The sequence below is a fragment of the Neovison vison genome, chromosome 7 (genome assembly GCF_020171115.1).
Source record: "Neovison vison isolate M4711 chromosome 7, ASM_NN_V1, whole genome shotgun sequence".
In the NCBI taxonomy this organism is placed as follows: Eukaryota; Metazoa; Chordata; class Mammalia; order Carnivora; family Mustelidae; genus Neogale; species Neogale vison.
Genome location: NC_058097.1, coordinates 101,619,286 through 101,636,305, shown reverse-complemented (window position 1 = coordinate 101,636,305; position 17,020 = coordinate 101,619,286). Strand labels below are relative to the sequence as shown.

At 50.7% G+C, this 17,020-nt stretch overlaps 1 protein-coding gene across 1 annotated transcript in view; it reads right to left on the bottom strand.

Moving 5' to 3' along the window:
- Positions 1-9,526: 9,526 nt before the first annotated feature.
- The window catches only part of TRPC6 (transient receptor potential cation channel subfamily C member 6), a 98,877-nt gene continuing 91,383 nt past the window's right edge, over positions 9,527-17,020 (bottom strand). The window contains exons 11-13 of the mRNA XM_044260167.1: positions 12,535-12,618; positions 11,002-11,077; positions 9,527-10,199 (exon numbers count right to left, since the gene is read on the bottom strand). Of these exons, the coding sequence (XP_044116102.1) occupies positions 10,048-10,199; positions 11,002-11,077; positions 12,535-12,618 (312 nt within the window). The 3' untranslated portion in view covers positions 9,527-10,047. The remainder of the gene's footprint in view (positions 10,200-11,001; positions 11,078-12,534; positions 12,619-17,020) is intronic.

Sequence of the window (17,020 nt, the reverse complement as noted above, 5' to 3'; positions counted from 1 at the left end):
CCAGTTGACCACAGATGCTACCTGCCGAGGACCTGTATAGCACCAGCTCCTGGTCCTCAGCTAAGATGAAACAATATTTATGTTTAGTGACCTACTTCCGGGGACAGGGAAAGTGCTCAGTGCTTTGGTGACTCTATCCTCTCCCAGTGTATTTTTTAAAAACCCCTTAGGCAGCTAAGATTGACCCACAGAAATCTGTCCACACTTAATGTATGCAACTTGACCCTGATCCTAACCCTCATCTCTAGTTAAGATCTACTCACTTTGGAATATTGCTCACAAATTAGAGGATGGTTCTCAGGAGCGAAGGAATTCAGGGACCAACCCTCTTCTGTCTTCTCCCTGGAAGCTGGTACATCGGAATCCATTCGGCCGCGTGCTATCTGGAGAGTGGCCACACGGGGGCAACAGGGAGTCAACAGTGCCCCAAACCCCACTGCCAAGGCCAAGCTTCCTTCCTCCTGTCAAACCTGGTCCATTCAATGTTTACAGATCATGGCAGAGATTAAGAAAAGTGTGACTAGGCTGAAGTTTTTAAAACCAAACGAATTCTTTCAACCTGTTCAGAATAGAAGATGTTTTCTAAAATCTCAGAGTTGGTGAGCAGAGGAAGGCCCAGGGACCTGGGAAAAGGCTATTACTGTAGAATCTCTTCAGGTCTACCTAGGAGACAAGCATGACTTCTACTCCACTTCGTTGCAGGAAGAATGGGTCCACTCACAGCACTGAATCCACACAGAATAGTGCAGCTCAGAGGAAAATAAAGGAGAATCCACAGCCTCCAGAAGCAGAGAAAGAGCCACACCCAGGAACAAAGAAGGCAGACTAGGAAGGCTCTGCACAGGCCAATTTGCATTTCTGGAGAGCCTCTGGAGCTAGACTGCCCCCAGTGCCCCCGGGGGTCATGGGTCAGGGCCAGTGCACACCTGACGCTGCACTGTTGAAACCTTGACAAGCCTCCTGGTCCCTTCCTCCACGAGACACCCCTACCCCTGGACGACCCCAGCCTGCTTCCTGGACCTCCCATTCCCTTTCTGACCCCATTGTTCACTTTTTCCATCGTGGCCATAATACAGAGTACGTTGAACTACCTTCTATTCTGTCATTTAAATGTTTTTTTTGTCATGTTTGTTCTAAAACTAAACCTTGCATCATCTACCCTGATGTAGAATCACTTGTTGCTTTGTATGACATAACTGTGGACTCCAAGTGCCCTCACAGTGTCACGGGGCTAGTGTCCGGGGTGAGGTCCTCACCAAGCCGAACCAGTGGTTGCAGTGAAGGCCTGACCCAGGCACTGCTGTTTTTGTGCAAGTAAGGCAGCACAGCCAAAACCTAGGTTTGGGTTCAGAACGGCTCATGGCCCCTCAGCCACATCGGATGGCATGGGGCATACCCTGAAAACACTTGCTAGACCAGTGTCACTCTGGGGAACTTCCACAGAGTAGCCATTGTGTCAAAAGGGGGAACTCAGTAGAAGTGGGGGCGATGGGAGTCGGAACTCCTGAGATAGAATCTGCCTTGGAGACCGCCCAGAAGTTCCTACAAGTTCATTCCATCGTCTTGCATGAATCGATTCATCTAAAAACACTTCCTTGTTTTAGAAAGCATGAGCCTCAAACTCCGATTAAATGACTCTCCTAGGTCATACTGGACATCAGCGAAACAGCCAGACTGAGCTTGGAGAAGGCCTCCAGCAGGGTCGCCATTGATCTCTCCTGGACTCCCCGACTCTCATGGGACTCTTCATGGGGCCTATTCTGGGAACAAGGGCCATGTCAGGGCCACAGACATGGTTGTAACGAGACTCTGGGATGCCGATGGAGTCCCAAGCCATGGGCCACCTCAGAGTTTGTCTGCCAAGATACGGTTGGTGGGAGACCCACATGCTGACAGAGGGCAGAGGAAGGTGGAAAAGGCTAGGGAAAGGGGGGGTCACGTCACATCTGGCCCACAGTGACACAGTGGTGTCCGGCAAGACAAGCCCTTCGAATGCCTCCACTCTCCACATCCCTGGGGCTCCGCTGATCTCAGACCGCACAAACACCTCTGGGCTGCAAGCCTTCCCTCCAAACACATCTGAGGTGATAGTCAGTCCCTTCTGTGACTGGCTGCCCACCCGACAGGGTCTTGGGCTCGCCCAGAATCCAGGCTCCTGGATTCTCTTAGGGCAGGACCCTGCAGTCTTACTGGCCCCAGCTGGCCAGAGCTACCCACACTCCTCCAGCTTTATCTGTGAGTGTCAAATGGGCACACATGTGTCATCTCAGGCGGGGATAAGGCCGAGGTCTTGAAGCACTATCACGGGGTTTCTCACCCCGCACCCCGGTCCTCTTCAAGGTCCCAGGTTCCACAACCCCAGGGGGCTCACCGATGTGCAGCAGGCACCCCTCTACCCGTTTCTGAGAAGCTCTCGCCATGGAGTCCCAGCCCTCGGGAACCACCTGAATAGGCATCTGTGTCCACTAGGACTGTGAACAATGTGGACTCCAGGTGCCAACAAAGAGCCTCCTCCCACCACCTGGCCTCCTCCTACCACTGTCCTGTTCTTACCCTGAGCTATCCTGCCCTGGGTGGCCTGTGGATGTCCCTCTGGCACCTTGCCAGCCCACGTTGGGCTCCAGGAGACACTCCAGTGTCAACCCCAGTGCCCCTGAAGGCCTCAGGGCGGAGGGAACACGTGCTTGAAGGTCCTTCCGGGCGGGCATCCTGAACATGGTGCACAGCTCCTGATCAGCCTGGAGGCCTCTCCGGCAGAGGCGGCTCGCAGGGGCCCCTCTCTGCAAGGGAAGTGGTGCCGGCACCAGCTCTGCGTCCTGGAGGCATCACCCCGGTGCACGTCCCCTTTCAAGTCGTGGGGGGCGGACGCCACGGCCCTAGCGCTCCACATCCACTACTGTGCGCTGTCACCCAGCATTTCCCCCAGGCCCGCCGGCTTATGGCCCGCTCCCGACAGCCCTGCAAAAGCCCGCGCCCTCCAGACCTCACAGGAGAAGCCAGCCCGTGATGAAGGTTTTCGTTTACTCCATTGCCGGCAGGAGGGAGCCGGCACTGCGCTCGTGAGCGCAGCAGAAGCCGCCCGTCCAGGAGACCAGGTGGAAACTGGCCAGGAGCCGGCCAGGGCCTGGACAACGCCAGCACCGCAGGCCCGTGAGGCAGCGGCAAGAGCGAGGCGGGAGCGCGCGGCAGGTGCGGCAGGTGCGGCAGGTGCGGCAGGTGCAGCAGGAGCGGCAGGAGCGGCAGGTGCGCTCCAGCAGACACAGAGGGGTCCCAGCTTCACGGTTCTACCTTGTGGTTGTTGGAGTGCATTTCTCTTTGTGGGCGGTTCTTCCCAGGTTGGCAACACCCACCAGAATGATTAAAGCAGGCCTCCTGGAATGAGCGTGTATTAATTATATTAATTAGATCTGTTCCTTTTTTTTTTTTTTTTTTAAGATTTTAGAAAGAGCGAGAGTGTGTGTGCACGAGCAGGGGCAGCGGCAGAGGGAGAAGCATGCGGGACCCCATGGTCCAGGGCGGGGCTCCGCCAGGGACTCGGTTTCAGGATCCTGGGGTCATGTCCTGAGCCGCAGGTGGACGCTTCACGACCGGGCCTCCCAGGCGCCCCAGATCTGTTGTTTCCAAGTCAACAACTCGTCTTCTTTTCTGCTACTACTGCTGATAATAGTGCCCGGTATGTTGCAACGAATACAATAGATTTTAAAGATTTTATTCATTTATTTGACAGAGAGAGATCACAAGTAGGCAGAGAGGCAGGCAGAGAGAAAGGAGGAAGCAGGCTCCCTGCTGAGCAGAGAGCCCGATGTGGGGCTCGATCCCAGGACCCTGAGATCATGACCTGAGCCGAAGGCAGAGACTTAACCCACTGAGCCACCCAGGCGCCCCTACAATAGATTTTAAATAAATATATTGGATATGCATTTTTATATCTATCATATATTGTGACAAACCATAAAGATGACTGTGTGAATATAAACGTTCCTCTGCATATTAACAAATCCTGACATGAATACGACATGTTAGTGATTCCTGAAATATAAGGAAACACTAAATTTGACCTTTCCCAATAATTCCGCAGGCTAGGCCATGTTCTGAAGAAGGGAAGGGTAAGTGTCTGGTGGGGAGTCGCCGCCTACCGGAAAGGCTAAGGTAGGCCTCAGTCTGAGGCATGATACTAAGTAAACTGACCTTATTCTGAAATTGTTCTTGAGATGGTATGACAGTGTTTTGATGGACAGTGATTAGGACAAAAATGCGGCCAGTGGAGTTCAAGACTCACTACCGAAGGCCATCCTCAAAGTTTTTTCTAATGACTTAGAAAAACATCGACAAGGTTCCGTTCATGTCCTTGAAGACATGCTGGTCTGTCTGCTTCTACACTCTGTTCCTACTGTGTGTCGGTCTCTGTTCCTACTGTGCGTCGGTGGACAGCGACAAAAGCTGCCGCCTGCAGAGTAGGCGTTATGAACAGAAGAAAGATGAAAACTTTATAGACTGTCTCGTGGTTTTTACTTCGGTATTCTAGATAGCATCATACTTAGGGTATAACTATTAGGAACTGTGGTCTCCTTAGCAGGTGTTAAGTCCCCTTCACATTGAATAAGGTGGCTTTTCGATACATCATTTTCATAAGAGTCTGAAAAAACATGAATCCCTATGATTCACTTACACTGGATACATTGATTATCCATCAAATGGCATAAAACTATCATATAGTCGGTCAGTGTCTCTAGTAATTTTCCTAAATGTACAGTTAAATAACAAGAAGTCAAGTGAGTAAATCTTAAAGACCTAATTGGCTTTGTGAATCAATTCATGCCTCCAGCAGCCTCCCATCTAGCAAGTGGGGGGGGGCTCTAAATGGCTCCCAAGACGAAAGGCTTTTAAAGGTAGAATGGGAGTGGGAAAAAGGAAATCATGAGCAAAGCATCCATGGTTTTAAGCAAGGTTGCCCTGGAAAGGGGAGCAGGAGGAGACCATCAGGTAGTGTCCTAGGCCTGACCGAGGAATTCCCTTGCTGAACCATTCAAGATCACACTCCCGGGACGCCAAACTGCAGATTTGCTGGTGTGAAGTCTCGGTGGCCGATGTGGGGTCTCAGCTAAGTGACACCATTCAGGGCCTCTCATTTTCTTTTTTAACAGTGCAAAAATCCTCTACAAAAACTGGTTCCAAAATAAGAGCTTTTTATAACTTGTGACTCAGTGTGACCATCAAATTCATGCTGGGAAGATGTTTGAAAAAATGTCCCCGGTAACTTTCATGGCTATAACCATAATATATATGGAGTGAAAAAGAAAATTCGAGGAATCATTATAACGATTCAAGGAAACAAATATTTTGTCTTCGTTCCAGCCTTTTCCGAGGGCTCCTGGTGTCCTTCTCACCTCTGCTAGTCCACACAGAGATAAAGACTTTGACTGTGAGCCAAGATTTGGTGCCAGAACAGATGCTCGGATGCATTTTCCGCTTCCCTCTGTTTTAGGGTACCGGGCAGTCCTCCTACCCAAACTGTAAGCTGCTCAGGGAGAAGACTCATGAGACAGGCTCCTGGAGAACAACGCAGAGGCCTGGGCTGAGAATCCATATTCCTTTCTGCTTCTCCAGGGGCTCAGTCTACTCACCCTCCATCCAAGAGTGGAGACTCAGCATACAGAGCCCACCTCCAGCCCCATCAGCAGAGCTGCAGGGACGGCAGGTGTGACTCACAGACCCCACCTGCCCAAGACAATGATGAAGGAAGAGGTCAGGTTGAAGGAGGAGGTTCCCACCTGCTTTTTAGAGTCAGAAAAGGTGCAGTTCATACTTCACCATGGCCCTCGGAGAAACAGCCTTCCCCCACTTTGATGCTGGCAGACTGGGTCCAGGGACCCAGAGGGGGTCCCACAGGATCAGCCAAGAGAGTCCGTGGCTCTGTGAAGGACAGAAATCACACATGAGCCAGCAGGATGTGAAAGCTGAGTTTGTGGAAGATATATACATACAGATGGACTGTCTGGGAGACCCGACAAGGAAAGGAGAGAGTCTCGTCTTGCTCAGGGTCTGGGGTCATCACCGAGGACGGTGACCTGGCAGACCCGTCCTCTCAGGCATCCAGGGACCCGTCGGAACAAAGGCAAGAGCCCAGGTGTCCCTCCCGAGCCGCTCGTTCCCTGAAGCCGGGGTCTTGGCGTGGAGATGTCTAGCTCTGGATGTCTCGCGCTGGCGGTCTGGGCGAGGGTGTGAGAGCTTCGGCGGGTCCTCCTCCCCGGGTCCTTCCTCAGATACTGGCTGTTCCAGAGACTCATTCACTGCGGATCCCTTACAAGGAGGACGAGCTCTGTTAGCTTCCTGAGGCCTGCGGCGGGGCGGGGGGTGCAGGTCCTTGCACGAGCAGAAGCCGGAGAAGGGGCAAAAGTCAGGTTTGCATGGAATCTTTCAGTTTCCCTCAGCCTGACTGGCAGTCCGTCTGGACTGTGCTTCTGTTGACGTTGGTCTGTCTGGTTGGCAAACACCGCCACATGGTCTTTCCAGTTTAAATGTTTGGTCTGATTCCCCCATTTGCATGGTAATGGGAATGACTGCCCGGCTCCCTCCTGGAGCAGTCCCGGGTGGGTAGGGTGGACAGCCAAGCCTGTTCTCACCACATCACAGCCACGGACTTGAGCGTTTCCTTCTGAAGGACTCCGGGCCCCGTATTCACACCCAGCCCCCGGCCGTGCTCACACCGCCTCCACCCTTCACACTCAGCCCGTCTGCTGTCTCTGGGTTTGCTGTGCGGCCTCTCACGCCGCATCTTCTCCGCGCCCACAGCCTCCACCGCTGTCTGTCTCTGCGTTGGGAAGGTGACAGAATGTAGGGTTTTCAGGTATGGCCCGTTTTTCCTCACCTAGTGCGGTTTTCCATCGAGAAAACCGCACTCCAGCCCCGTCTGGGGAGACCACAGGTAAGTGTGAAACCTCTGTTGTGCGGCAGGCCTGGGTTCTGGTTCCGGCTCTGACACGCTCTGTGCAAGTCACGTAGCTTCTGAAGGCTCCAAGTTTTATGGACGGAGCCGAGATCCTGCCGACAGATGAACGGGTAAAGAAGATGTGGTCCATATCCTCAAGGGAACATTCCTCAGCCATCGGAAAGGACGAACACCAACTTTTGCACCAACATGGATGGAACTGGAGGGGATTATGTGGAGTGAAATAAGTCGAGCAGAGAAAGACACTTATCGTATGGTCTCACTTACGTGTGGAAAACAGGAAACAGTGTGGAGAACCACAGGGGAAGGAGGGAAGATCGAAGGGGGAGAAATCAGGGAGGGAGACAAACCGTGAGAGACTCTGGACTCCGGGAACCAAACTGGGGGTCACAGAAGGGAGGGTGTGAGGGCAGGGGTCACCGGGTGACGGGCGGAAGGAGCCGCGTGAAGTGACGAGCACTGGGCGTTACATGCGGCTGATGAATCACTGACCTCTACATCAAAAACTAGTGATGTACTATATTAATTATACTAGTTAATTGCACTTAATTTCAAAAATAAAAAGGCTCCAGTTTTCCCACTTCTAAACTAAGGGTCATAACGGTGGGACCTCAGACCGTTGTCGTTAGCAGAAAGCTAGCTCAAACTTGGTACTTCATGGAACACACCTACCGTGTGCCCCGCACACAGGAGAGGCTCCGTAAACGTTTCTTACAGCTCTGTCCAGTCCCGTTTCTTTCTTCGGTTGCAAGCTCCTCGGGGTCAGACATGCACTTTCCATTCTGTCAGTCCATGGCAAGGTTTCAAGCAGACGGTGGGTTCTAGTGAGTCATCAGCTTTGCCTAGTAAGATCGTCCTGAATCCGTGTTACATCTCGGCTTCTGCACAGAGTAAAGCCGGGCCTGGACGTACAGACACAGGGACTTGGTTTTGTCCAGTGGGAGTCAGTGTGCCGGGAAGCGTGAAGGCGGCTCAGCCCCAACGCAGGACCCGCTGGGTCACAGACATCCCCAGGCTGTCCTCCTTACGGTGCCCCGACCTCCAGAAAGCCCCAGATCCGAGAAGGGAAACGTGACAGAGAGAACAGGTTGTGTCAACACATTTCAACAGAGGAAGCGCTTTATTTTTAAAGGTTACGCAGCCTGCGACTCGATGTGGGACGTACTGCCGAGGTCTTGAGGCTGCGAAGGCTCACGCTTGTGGTGGCGGCTCCGACTGACGCCTTTGACTGAGCTCTTCCTGCAGTTTTTTAAACCTTTCTTAACATGAGGTTGGTCTCTCTTTTCATGTTCCAGTTGAAAGGAAATTGGAAGCAGGACCCACTCGGCGGCACTTTGGGGAGACTCTGACTGCACGTGAGGACCTCATGTTGAAGTCACAGGGCAGCACCCGATGGCGTGTTTTACCCGGAGAGCCGGAGACATGACTGTTCACTTCCCCAAACCTGTATCTCGTCAAGTCAACCCCACCTAAAGACACTGGAGAATCTCGGGATGTTTTCTCGATTCTCTGCCGTCAAACCCACCTGTGGCCCGAGCGCCCCCAGGCACAGAGGCCAGCCCCTTGCTTGGCACAATGCACAAGCTTTGTGTGGACGACGGACTGTTTAATGTGTGGGTAGTGCCTTGGTACTAGACTGGTTTTTAGAACTTCTGATTCCAAAATTGTCATAAAATATCTGAAAGTTCACCTTTTCTCTATTACCAAATAGCTTCTCTATAAACAATACCCGCAAGTACAAAATCACTGAATGTAAAATTTCAAATGTATTCTTGGATCTGGTTACATAAAGCTTTTCTGATTTAAATTAAGCCAAAGTTGGGGTTAACAGACTTTTGCGACCATTTTCTCTCCAGAATGAAGTTAAAAATTTGCATTCAAAGCCTCCTTTACTGATTCTAAAGCAACACTCCCCGTAATGCCCAGCATCCTTTAATGTTGGCGAGTCGGACGTTCATTTGTCTTTCCACTGTGGTAGACGCCGCCTCCCGTCTTCGGTAAGAACAAACCCACCGATGCGGAGTCCCGTGTGGTGTACTTCGGCGGAACGGGAGAATGCACTGAGAGCAACAGGAAGTACTGCTGAGTTGCCTCAATACTTTTTTCCCTTTATACTCGATGCCAAAGGTGGGAATCCCCCTGCAAATAACCTGGATAGAGATGTCTAGCTCTGGATGGCACCGGACTCTGCTATCACTGGGCCGAATCACTGCAGTCATCTGTGACTTTGCTACGTCTCTAATAAAGGGTGCTTATGGGGCCAAAATCTTTCCATCACAGTAAAAACCTAAGATAAAGAGGTTCCAAGGGTCTGTATTAGCCGCAAAAGAAAATGGGACAAGGATTTCATATGCACTAGTGCGTGCACACACGGGCACACGCATGTGCCCCAGACATGCACACACGTGTATGCACACACGTACACACTGGCACACGTACACACATGCACACAGGGACACGCACACTGGCACGCACACACACTGGCGCACGCACACACGCACACTAAACCATGCTCCCAGGCTCAGTAAAGGAAGCACTTTTTCACTGTTAAGTGTAATGTTTCCAGTGAGATGAATCCAAAAGCTCAGGAAGGATTTAATCGCATTTTGCACAGATATTACCAGTCACATTCTGTGGGGGACAAGCAGAGTAGACGATTCAACAGCATTCTCCAAATACCCACAGATCATCCTTCCCCAGGCTTCAGGGCTGGAAGTCACCATCAGGGGACCCATAAAGCAGGCAAGAAGTTACCTGAAGTCACCTTCAGGAGAAATGCTGTACAGGAAGTGTCCCCAAGCAGGCACAACACGGAATCACATCATCACAACAGTTATACCACAGAAAGCAGTTAATATAAACAAACATCAAACACCGGGCACAATTTTCATCATAATCTGCAAACTTCAGCCTGAACAATGAAATTCAATCACCAAAAATATTAAATATTGGGGTTTTAGATAATTGGATGATCCAAGTTATCTTTGGACATTTTCTTGTTTAAAAGGTGTTCACACTGGTACTTAAAAAAATAAATTGGAAAATAATATGGCTTCAAGTGGACAAATAAATATGATTTTTAAAAGGATGCCTTTGCATTATCTATTGCTTTCCTCTTGATTTGGTTCCATTGACAATTTCTCCTCAAGTTTTCTAATAAGTTCTGCTAGGTCTTCTGAATTCTGAGTCTTTTCTTCAAGGAGTTCATAGCGGAGGCTTGAGATGTCCTGCTTAATTTCCTTCAGTTCCCCTTTGAAAAACAAAATGACAGTGGGTTAACTCTAAGTGCTGATACGAAGAAACAAGGTCACTGGGAGAGAAGGAGAGCGGTCCTTCTTCCACAGACATCTGTCGTCCGAATCTTTGCAAAGGGAAAAACTTCCTAATGGGGCAGGTTTCTGTTTTCTCACCTAAGCTTTTGGTTAATGAAAAGACTATCATATGGTTTCACTTCCTTGTGGAGCATAAGGAGTAACACAGAGGACAGGGGGAGATGGAGAGGAGAAGGGAGCTGAGGGAAATCAGAGCGGGAGATGAACCATGAGACACTGTGGACTCTGAGAAACGATCTGAGGGTTTGTGAGGGGAAGGGAGTGAGGGGTTGGGGGAGCCTGGTGGTGGGTATTAAGGAGGGCACATATTGCATGGAGCACTGGGTGTGGTGCATAAACAATGAATCTTGGAACACGGAAAAAATAAAATTAAATTAAACAAAAAAAGACGATAGAGAAAGAATTGTAACAAATGTCCTAAAATAAAAAGGAGGCATTGGTGGCAGGTGTTAGCAGGAGTTGGGGGCAACAGCCTTCTGCTTTTCCCAACCCCTTCCTCCTCCCTCCCAGCACCCCCAGAAGCAGGACTTACTCACGCAGCAAGGGCCATCTGCCCCGACTGCGGAGAACGAGCCCACGCCCCTGTAGTCCGTGCACGGATGATCCGGGGGAGCCATCCTCCTTCCCCCGGAGGCCCTGCCCCCTGCCCAGCCCTTCCCTGCGGCTCCCCTGCGGCTCGGCCTCGGGCCCCGCACCACCACTGGTCCCCGTTCCACTCACCTTCGTTCACTTCGTCACTCTCCTTATCGACCTGGGCTTGTAGCACGTATCTTTTAATGAGCCTCTTCATAATTTTCTAGACCAAGAGAGGAGAAATCCACCTCAGTTTCCTGTTGTGCCACGTCTCTCACTTGGAAGACGTGTCTGAGTCTGTCCTTCCTAAGGACTTCGGGAGGGACGGCCAGCGGAGGCTCAGGTGATCTGTCTGCAGAGAACACACACTGCCACCAGATTGTAAGGGTCTGCCCCTCCCAGAGGAACTTGCTTGTGGACCCTGAATGTAATTGGATGTCTCCACTCAGTCTGCCCCACCCTTACATTCAGGGTCCACAAGCAAGTTCCTCTGGGAGGAGCAGACCCTTACACAGATCACCAGAGCGACTGCCACGTCCCCAGAGGGAGCGACTCCGGTCCCTTCTCGAGGAAACCAGCGCTTCCAAGCACACCTGCTCCTGCACGGGGCTCATCGTGCTTCGGTCGCAAAGCGTCACAGAAACACACGGCCGTTCCGCGGGCGAGGCTCAAGGTGCGGTGAAGGTTGCATGTGGGAACCGGAGATGAAGCAAACACATGCTTGTTCACGTTTTTTGACCTCCCTTACCAAGAAATAGACTCTGTACTTGCTGGTAATCCACGAATGGCTCGTTTCACCGGAACAAGCCTCTCGAGGACGTGGCATGTAGGCTACACGGCTCAGGAAGAGGACCAGGCTCAGGGCTGGGCACACGAGTCCCGGGCGGACACGTGGTAAAGGCAAATCTTACTCTCTAAACCCCAGATTAAATGCTGGGCAGTAAAATACACTTCCAAAAACCCATTCTAGCAGGGTTCTGTTGGCTGGGCCTCTGCCTTCAGCGCGGGTCCTGATCCCGGGGTTCTGGGATCGAGTCCCGCATCGGGCTCCCTGCTCAGTGGGACGCCTGCTTCCTCCTCTCCCTCTGCCCCTCCCCCTGCTCATGATCTCTCTCTCTCTATCTCTCAACTAAATAAAATCTTAAAAGAGAAAAACTTATTCTAAGGATATAATTAGGTGCATGGACAAGAATGTTCATAGTAGTAACACTTTTTTTTTAATCCACTAAAATTAATATGTTTTGTTAAGTGAAAAACTGTCGTTCATTAAGTATTCACTCATTTACATAACGTTACATATACACGTAAATAATACTGAAGTATACGTAAAATTATGCACATACATATAAATCATTTAAGTCAACCGGCAGAAAATCACCAAAAGGCAGTAGCACCCCAGAGTCAGCGGTGGGGTCTGAGCTCCATCCCGCTCTCTTCTGTTTCGTGGGAGCAGACTGTCCGCAGTGGACACGCAGGCTCGGAGCTCTGCAAGCCAAGGCCTCGTCCGTGTTACTTACTTTCGTCTCTCCAGCGCCTGGCGCATATGCGTTAAATTCATGCATTATTTTGATATTGAGAAAAACAACCTAATAGGTCATTTTCACGTAAAGAATCCCATAGCTTGGGATTTCAAATATTACAAATGACTAGTCGTCGTTCTTCAAAAACCATCTTGCTTACCTGATACTGCCTGGGAGGGCTGCTGAAACTGTTCAGCTGGAAATCTTCCGAGCTCCGCACACTTGATTGCTTACTATGCCCAAGCTGCAATTTGAAAAGAATAAGAAATTCCTCTTTTTCTTTTAAACAGATGTGATGGTGTTTATTATATTCGTTACATATGTACATTGTCATTTATTTGGCTTGACAGTCTGTCTTCTGAGACAGGCACGTCTCTGACAGAGGAGAGACCGGGAGGGAAAGTCATGGCAGTGACCTCAGGAGCCCACAGGTCAGGAAGCATCAGACCAGCACAAACCGGCAGAGCACCCACACCCGCAGTGGGCAGGATGGGTGTTCCGGGCTAACACCAGGCTAAGACTTTGTTCAGGTGCCAAGACATAACTAATGAATTTGAATTTGAACTTGAGGATCTGCATAGTATCGCCTGTGGCAGTCCTTTTCAAAAAAAATCCTTTTGCTTCAACAGATAAATAACAAAGATCTAAAGGAATCTGTAATAAAGGCCATGAAGGGCCATATTACCACACGAAAAGACTGATTAAAGAAACTCTTCGTGGCATTTTCTAAAAAGAAAAACTGGTTTTAAAAAGAAATACGTAGGGGAATTGAGCAAAACACAGCAGATCCAAATTGCTTTTTTTGTTTGTTTCCGGGTGCACAACTGTTTTCCAGGAGACAAGAAACTCCAAGACCATCTTCCAAGACAGCCATGATGGACATTCCCAACGACCTCTGAGTTGCACTACGTAACTGAGTTGCCTTACGCGGCCACAGTGAACTCCAACGGCTCACACACATCCACCCACGGAACAAGCGCGCCCTGAGTGTCTGCGTGTAGGTCCTGGGATAGACTCTGGGCATCCATGAAGAACAAAACGGTTATGATCTAGCCGGGTTACAACAAGTGGAAAATGCAATATGCAATTCTGAAAACACTCTGCGGACAGCACGCCTCTCCACGGAGCTGTTCATGCTTCTCTTTCAACCTCTCTGAAAGTGTCAGCAAAACATCCCTATTCTTTTACTTTATAAAACATGAGGATAAAATTATACCATTGGCCAAATTAAGCAAACAGAGGCAGCATGTGTTCTCTGAGAGGTCTCTGGGCACAAAGCTGAAGAGTGCCCTCTGGCTCTGTCCCAGGCTGCTGCGCACTGGCAGGAGATATTCTGGAGCTTTCTGCACTTGCTCTGACAAGGAAGGGAATGGTCCAGGGGACACCCCTGTTCCTCCAAGTCCTACTGGTTGAGGAATTTGGGAAATGAATGCAAACTTCAATTCTATTTTTAGTAATGTTTTCATTTTTAATATTTTATTTATTTTAATATTTTATTTTTAAAATATTTTATTTATTTATTAAAAGATTCTATTTATTTATTTGACAGGGAGAGATCACAAGTAGGCAGAGAGGCAGACAGAGAGAGAGCGGGAAGCAGGCTCCCTGCTGAGCAGAGAGACTAATGTAGGGCTCGATCCCAGGACCCTGAGATCATGACCTGAGCCGAAGGCAGTGGCTCAACCCACTGAGCCACCCAGATGCCCCTAATTTTATTTTTTTAAATGTAGTTGCTCCTTTATTTTTACAATGATACAACTCTTCTGGCCTTCACTATGACTTACGTCGTCAGGGCATCATCACGAGATGTGATGACTAGATTCAAGCCCACTTCCCACCCCCCCCACCCCCCAGTTGTGAGGATGAGGACAGGTTCCTAGAGGAACAGCATCCAGACGGGGCAGTCTTTGTGCATGATGCCTCCGATTTATTTATTTACCATCTATTCATGAACACACAGCTTTATGATTACAAATCATTCCCTCTTTCATTGGAGCCCACTACTACAACCAAAAGGCATTTGCGGAAATAGGAAAGTAAAAAATCATGTTTCTTCGGGATTTTTCCAAAGATGAATGTGTGGACCTTCATACTCAATATGCCCACCATCCCCAGTGCCCGCAGCTCACAGCACTGCAGGCCTGTGGAGATCATCTTTTCTCTGATCGGGCTGGGGGGACGGGGTGGGGGCAGGGATATTTACTTTGTGTTACCGTCACTGAGGCCCTGGGTGTTTGCTGTTCCCAGTTCCTGAAACCCCCTTTGCCCGGCCGGCTGGTTTGTGCTGCCCCACGCGTTGTATTTTAGCTTCAAACATAAGCTACTCGGAGAGGCTTTTCCCGCCCACCCCGAGAAAGAATTCCTGAGCTGCTTCACTCACTGGCTTGTGTACAGCCTGCTCGGCTCTAATGGAAGGAGGGATTTTTGTCTACAGCATCCCAGGGTCCCCAGAGCCGGCACTGCCCGGCAGAGGACAAGGGCTCAGACCAGTGGCTGGTGAAGTGAAGGAAAAGAGCTCCTGGGTCCCCGACGGGTTCACCCACTTTCCGGACCCTTTGCTGTACAAGACGTGTACAATGCAGGTTCACACATCAGGACGGGGCCACTCAGCTACACGTAAGGACACATCGGAAACATGAAGAAGGAATGGAGGGCAGGAGGCAGGGGCCCTGCACCGGCCGCTGTAAGAGGTAACCGGGCCGGCAAGGCCAGAAGGTGGTCTTCTGTCCTCGGGGTACGTGCATGATTATGGACGATCCCGAGCAAAGATGCTGACGTGTCCATAACCACAGGCACGGCACGTTCACGTGGCCCCGGCACAACACAGAACAACCCCCACCCCGCCCCAGAGCATGCACCCCACCGGCCGAGTCCGGACCATCCCACCTGCAACCTTTCTGACCCTCTGGGCTGCATAATTCTTTATTGCAGGGTTTGCTGTGACCTGTAGAACTCTGAGTGGTGTCCCCAGACTCTACCTACTAGATGCCAGGAACAGCTCCCCTGCCTGGCTGCGACAGCCACGTGTCCCCAGCGATTATGAATGCACCCTGAGGCGCTGGTCACAGGGCGTCAGACCACCCCGGCCAGGAGCCTCCAGTGTTGTTCAGACGTCTACCACTGAACGGTTGCAGATGCACGTGGATCGCTTTATGTACTGGCTCTTCTCTAAACCTGAAGTATGAAACTGGACGCAAATACGAAGGAGAGTCTAGTCAGTGTCTAATACAGAGTGGTGTTGAATGAACACACGTGCAGCAATTCTAGGAAAGAAACCGTGCCCCGGAGAGACGCCCTGGAGGTGTGAGGGAGCCGCGGTTCCCCTGCTGGCGAGACGCGGTAATGCGGGCCGGCGTGCACAGCCCAGGGACAGGTGCCAACTCCGCGGGCTCCGGAGGCCACGAGAATGGTCAGAACCCTTAGGGATCTGGGTGTCTGCGGCCAGTCCTCACAGGAACGACGCAGCAGGAGTGGGGACGGAGAGCTCGTGGGTGGAAGCCCTGCTCCCAATACACACGCACACTCCCTCGCTTTTATACCACATTCCCGCCTTCCTCGGGCTTCCTCTCATTCACCTCCCAGTAACTAGCTTGAGGTTAGCATTTAGTCTATGGCCTGGGGCCAGGGAGGAGCCCAGACGGTTTGGACACGCTGTGCCATCAGCAGGGGCACAGAAAGGGCACAGCACCGCGGTCCCTGCTTTCTCAAGCCTCCACACTGGAGTCGGCAGATCTGACCTCGAACCCTGCCTCTGTTGTTGGTCTGAAATGAGACTCTGGGCCAGTCCCTTCAGCCCTATAACTTCACCTTGCTAATGTATAATTAGCATAATTAAGGAAATCATAAACCCTCCCTCCTTGAGGTCATTAAAGACAGAGGCTGTGTAGCATTCAGAGCCTGGTATGTAGTCCGCGCTCTACGAGAATACCAGTCGTCTCTGTCGTACAGAAGGAGAACCATCTCGTGTCCAATACGTGGACTCAGAACTGGATCATGTGCATGTCAATCTAGTCGATCTCTTCTGGGGATGGTCTGCGGACCACTGCTGCCCACAGACGTGTCCCTCACTCAGGATGAAAGGTTCTGTGATTCCCAACCCCGATGGGAGCTTTAATTTTAATTAAAATAAATTTTAATCAGAATATCCACTTCCAAGCTTCACTGCCAGAGATTTTAGATCAATGTACGCAGAAGAGGATTGGGAATTTATATAAAGTCAATGGGAAATGCTGCCCAGGGACAGCAAAGAACCAGAACCACTGTGTCACATAATTATTTCATCCGATGATGGACAAGACACAATCTGACCTAATGAAAAGCCCAAGGACACAGTTCCTGGATATATAACGAACAAACAAGGCCCACATCTCACGCAACCCAGAGCCAAGCGGACGGAAGATGCAGCAGCAACGTCTGTGCCCTGCGTCGGTCCACCACATCAGGCGTGCGAGCCATGCTCACACCGACCAGCTGAGCGAGATCTTTCCTGGAGCTTGCAGAGAGCCCTTGTTTGGGAAGTAATTTGGCACTTTCGCTTTATGCAAGGCATGCTGAACGGCAGAGAACTGACCTTAACTATGCTACCCTTCCAGACTGAATCTGAGACCCTAATGCTCGCAAGGACCCCACTCAGTGCCTCCAGAGCT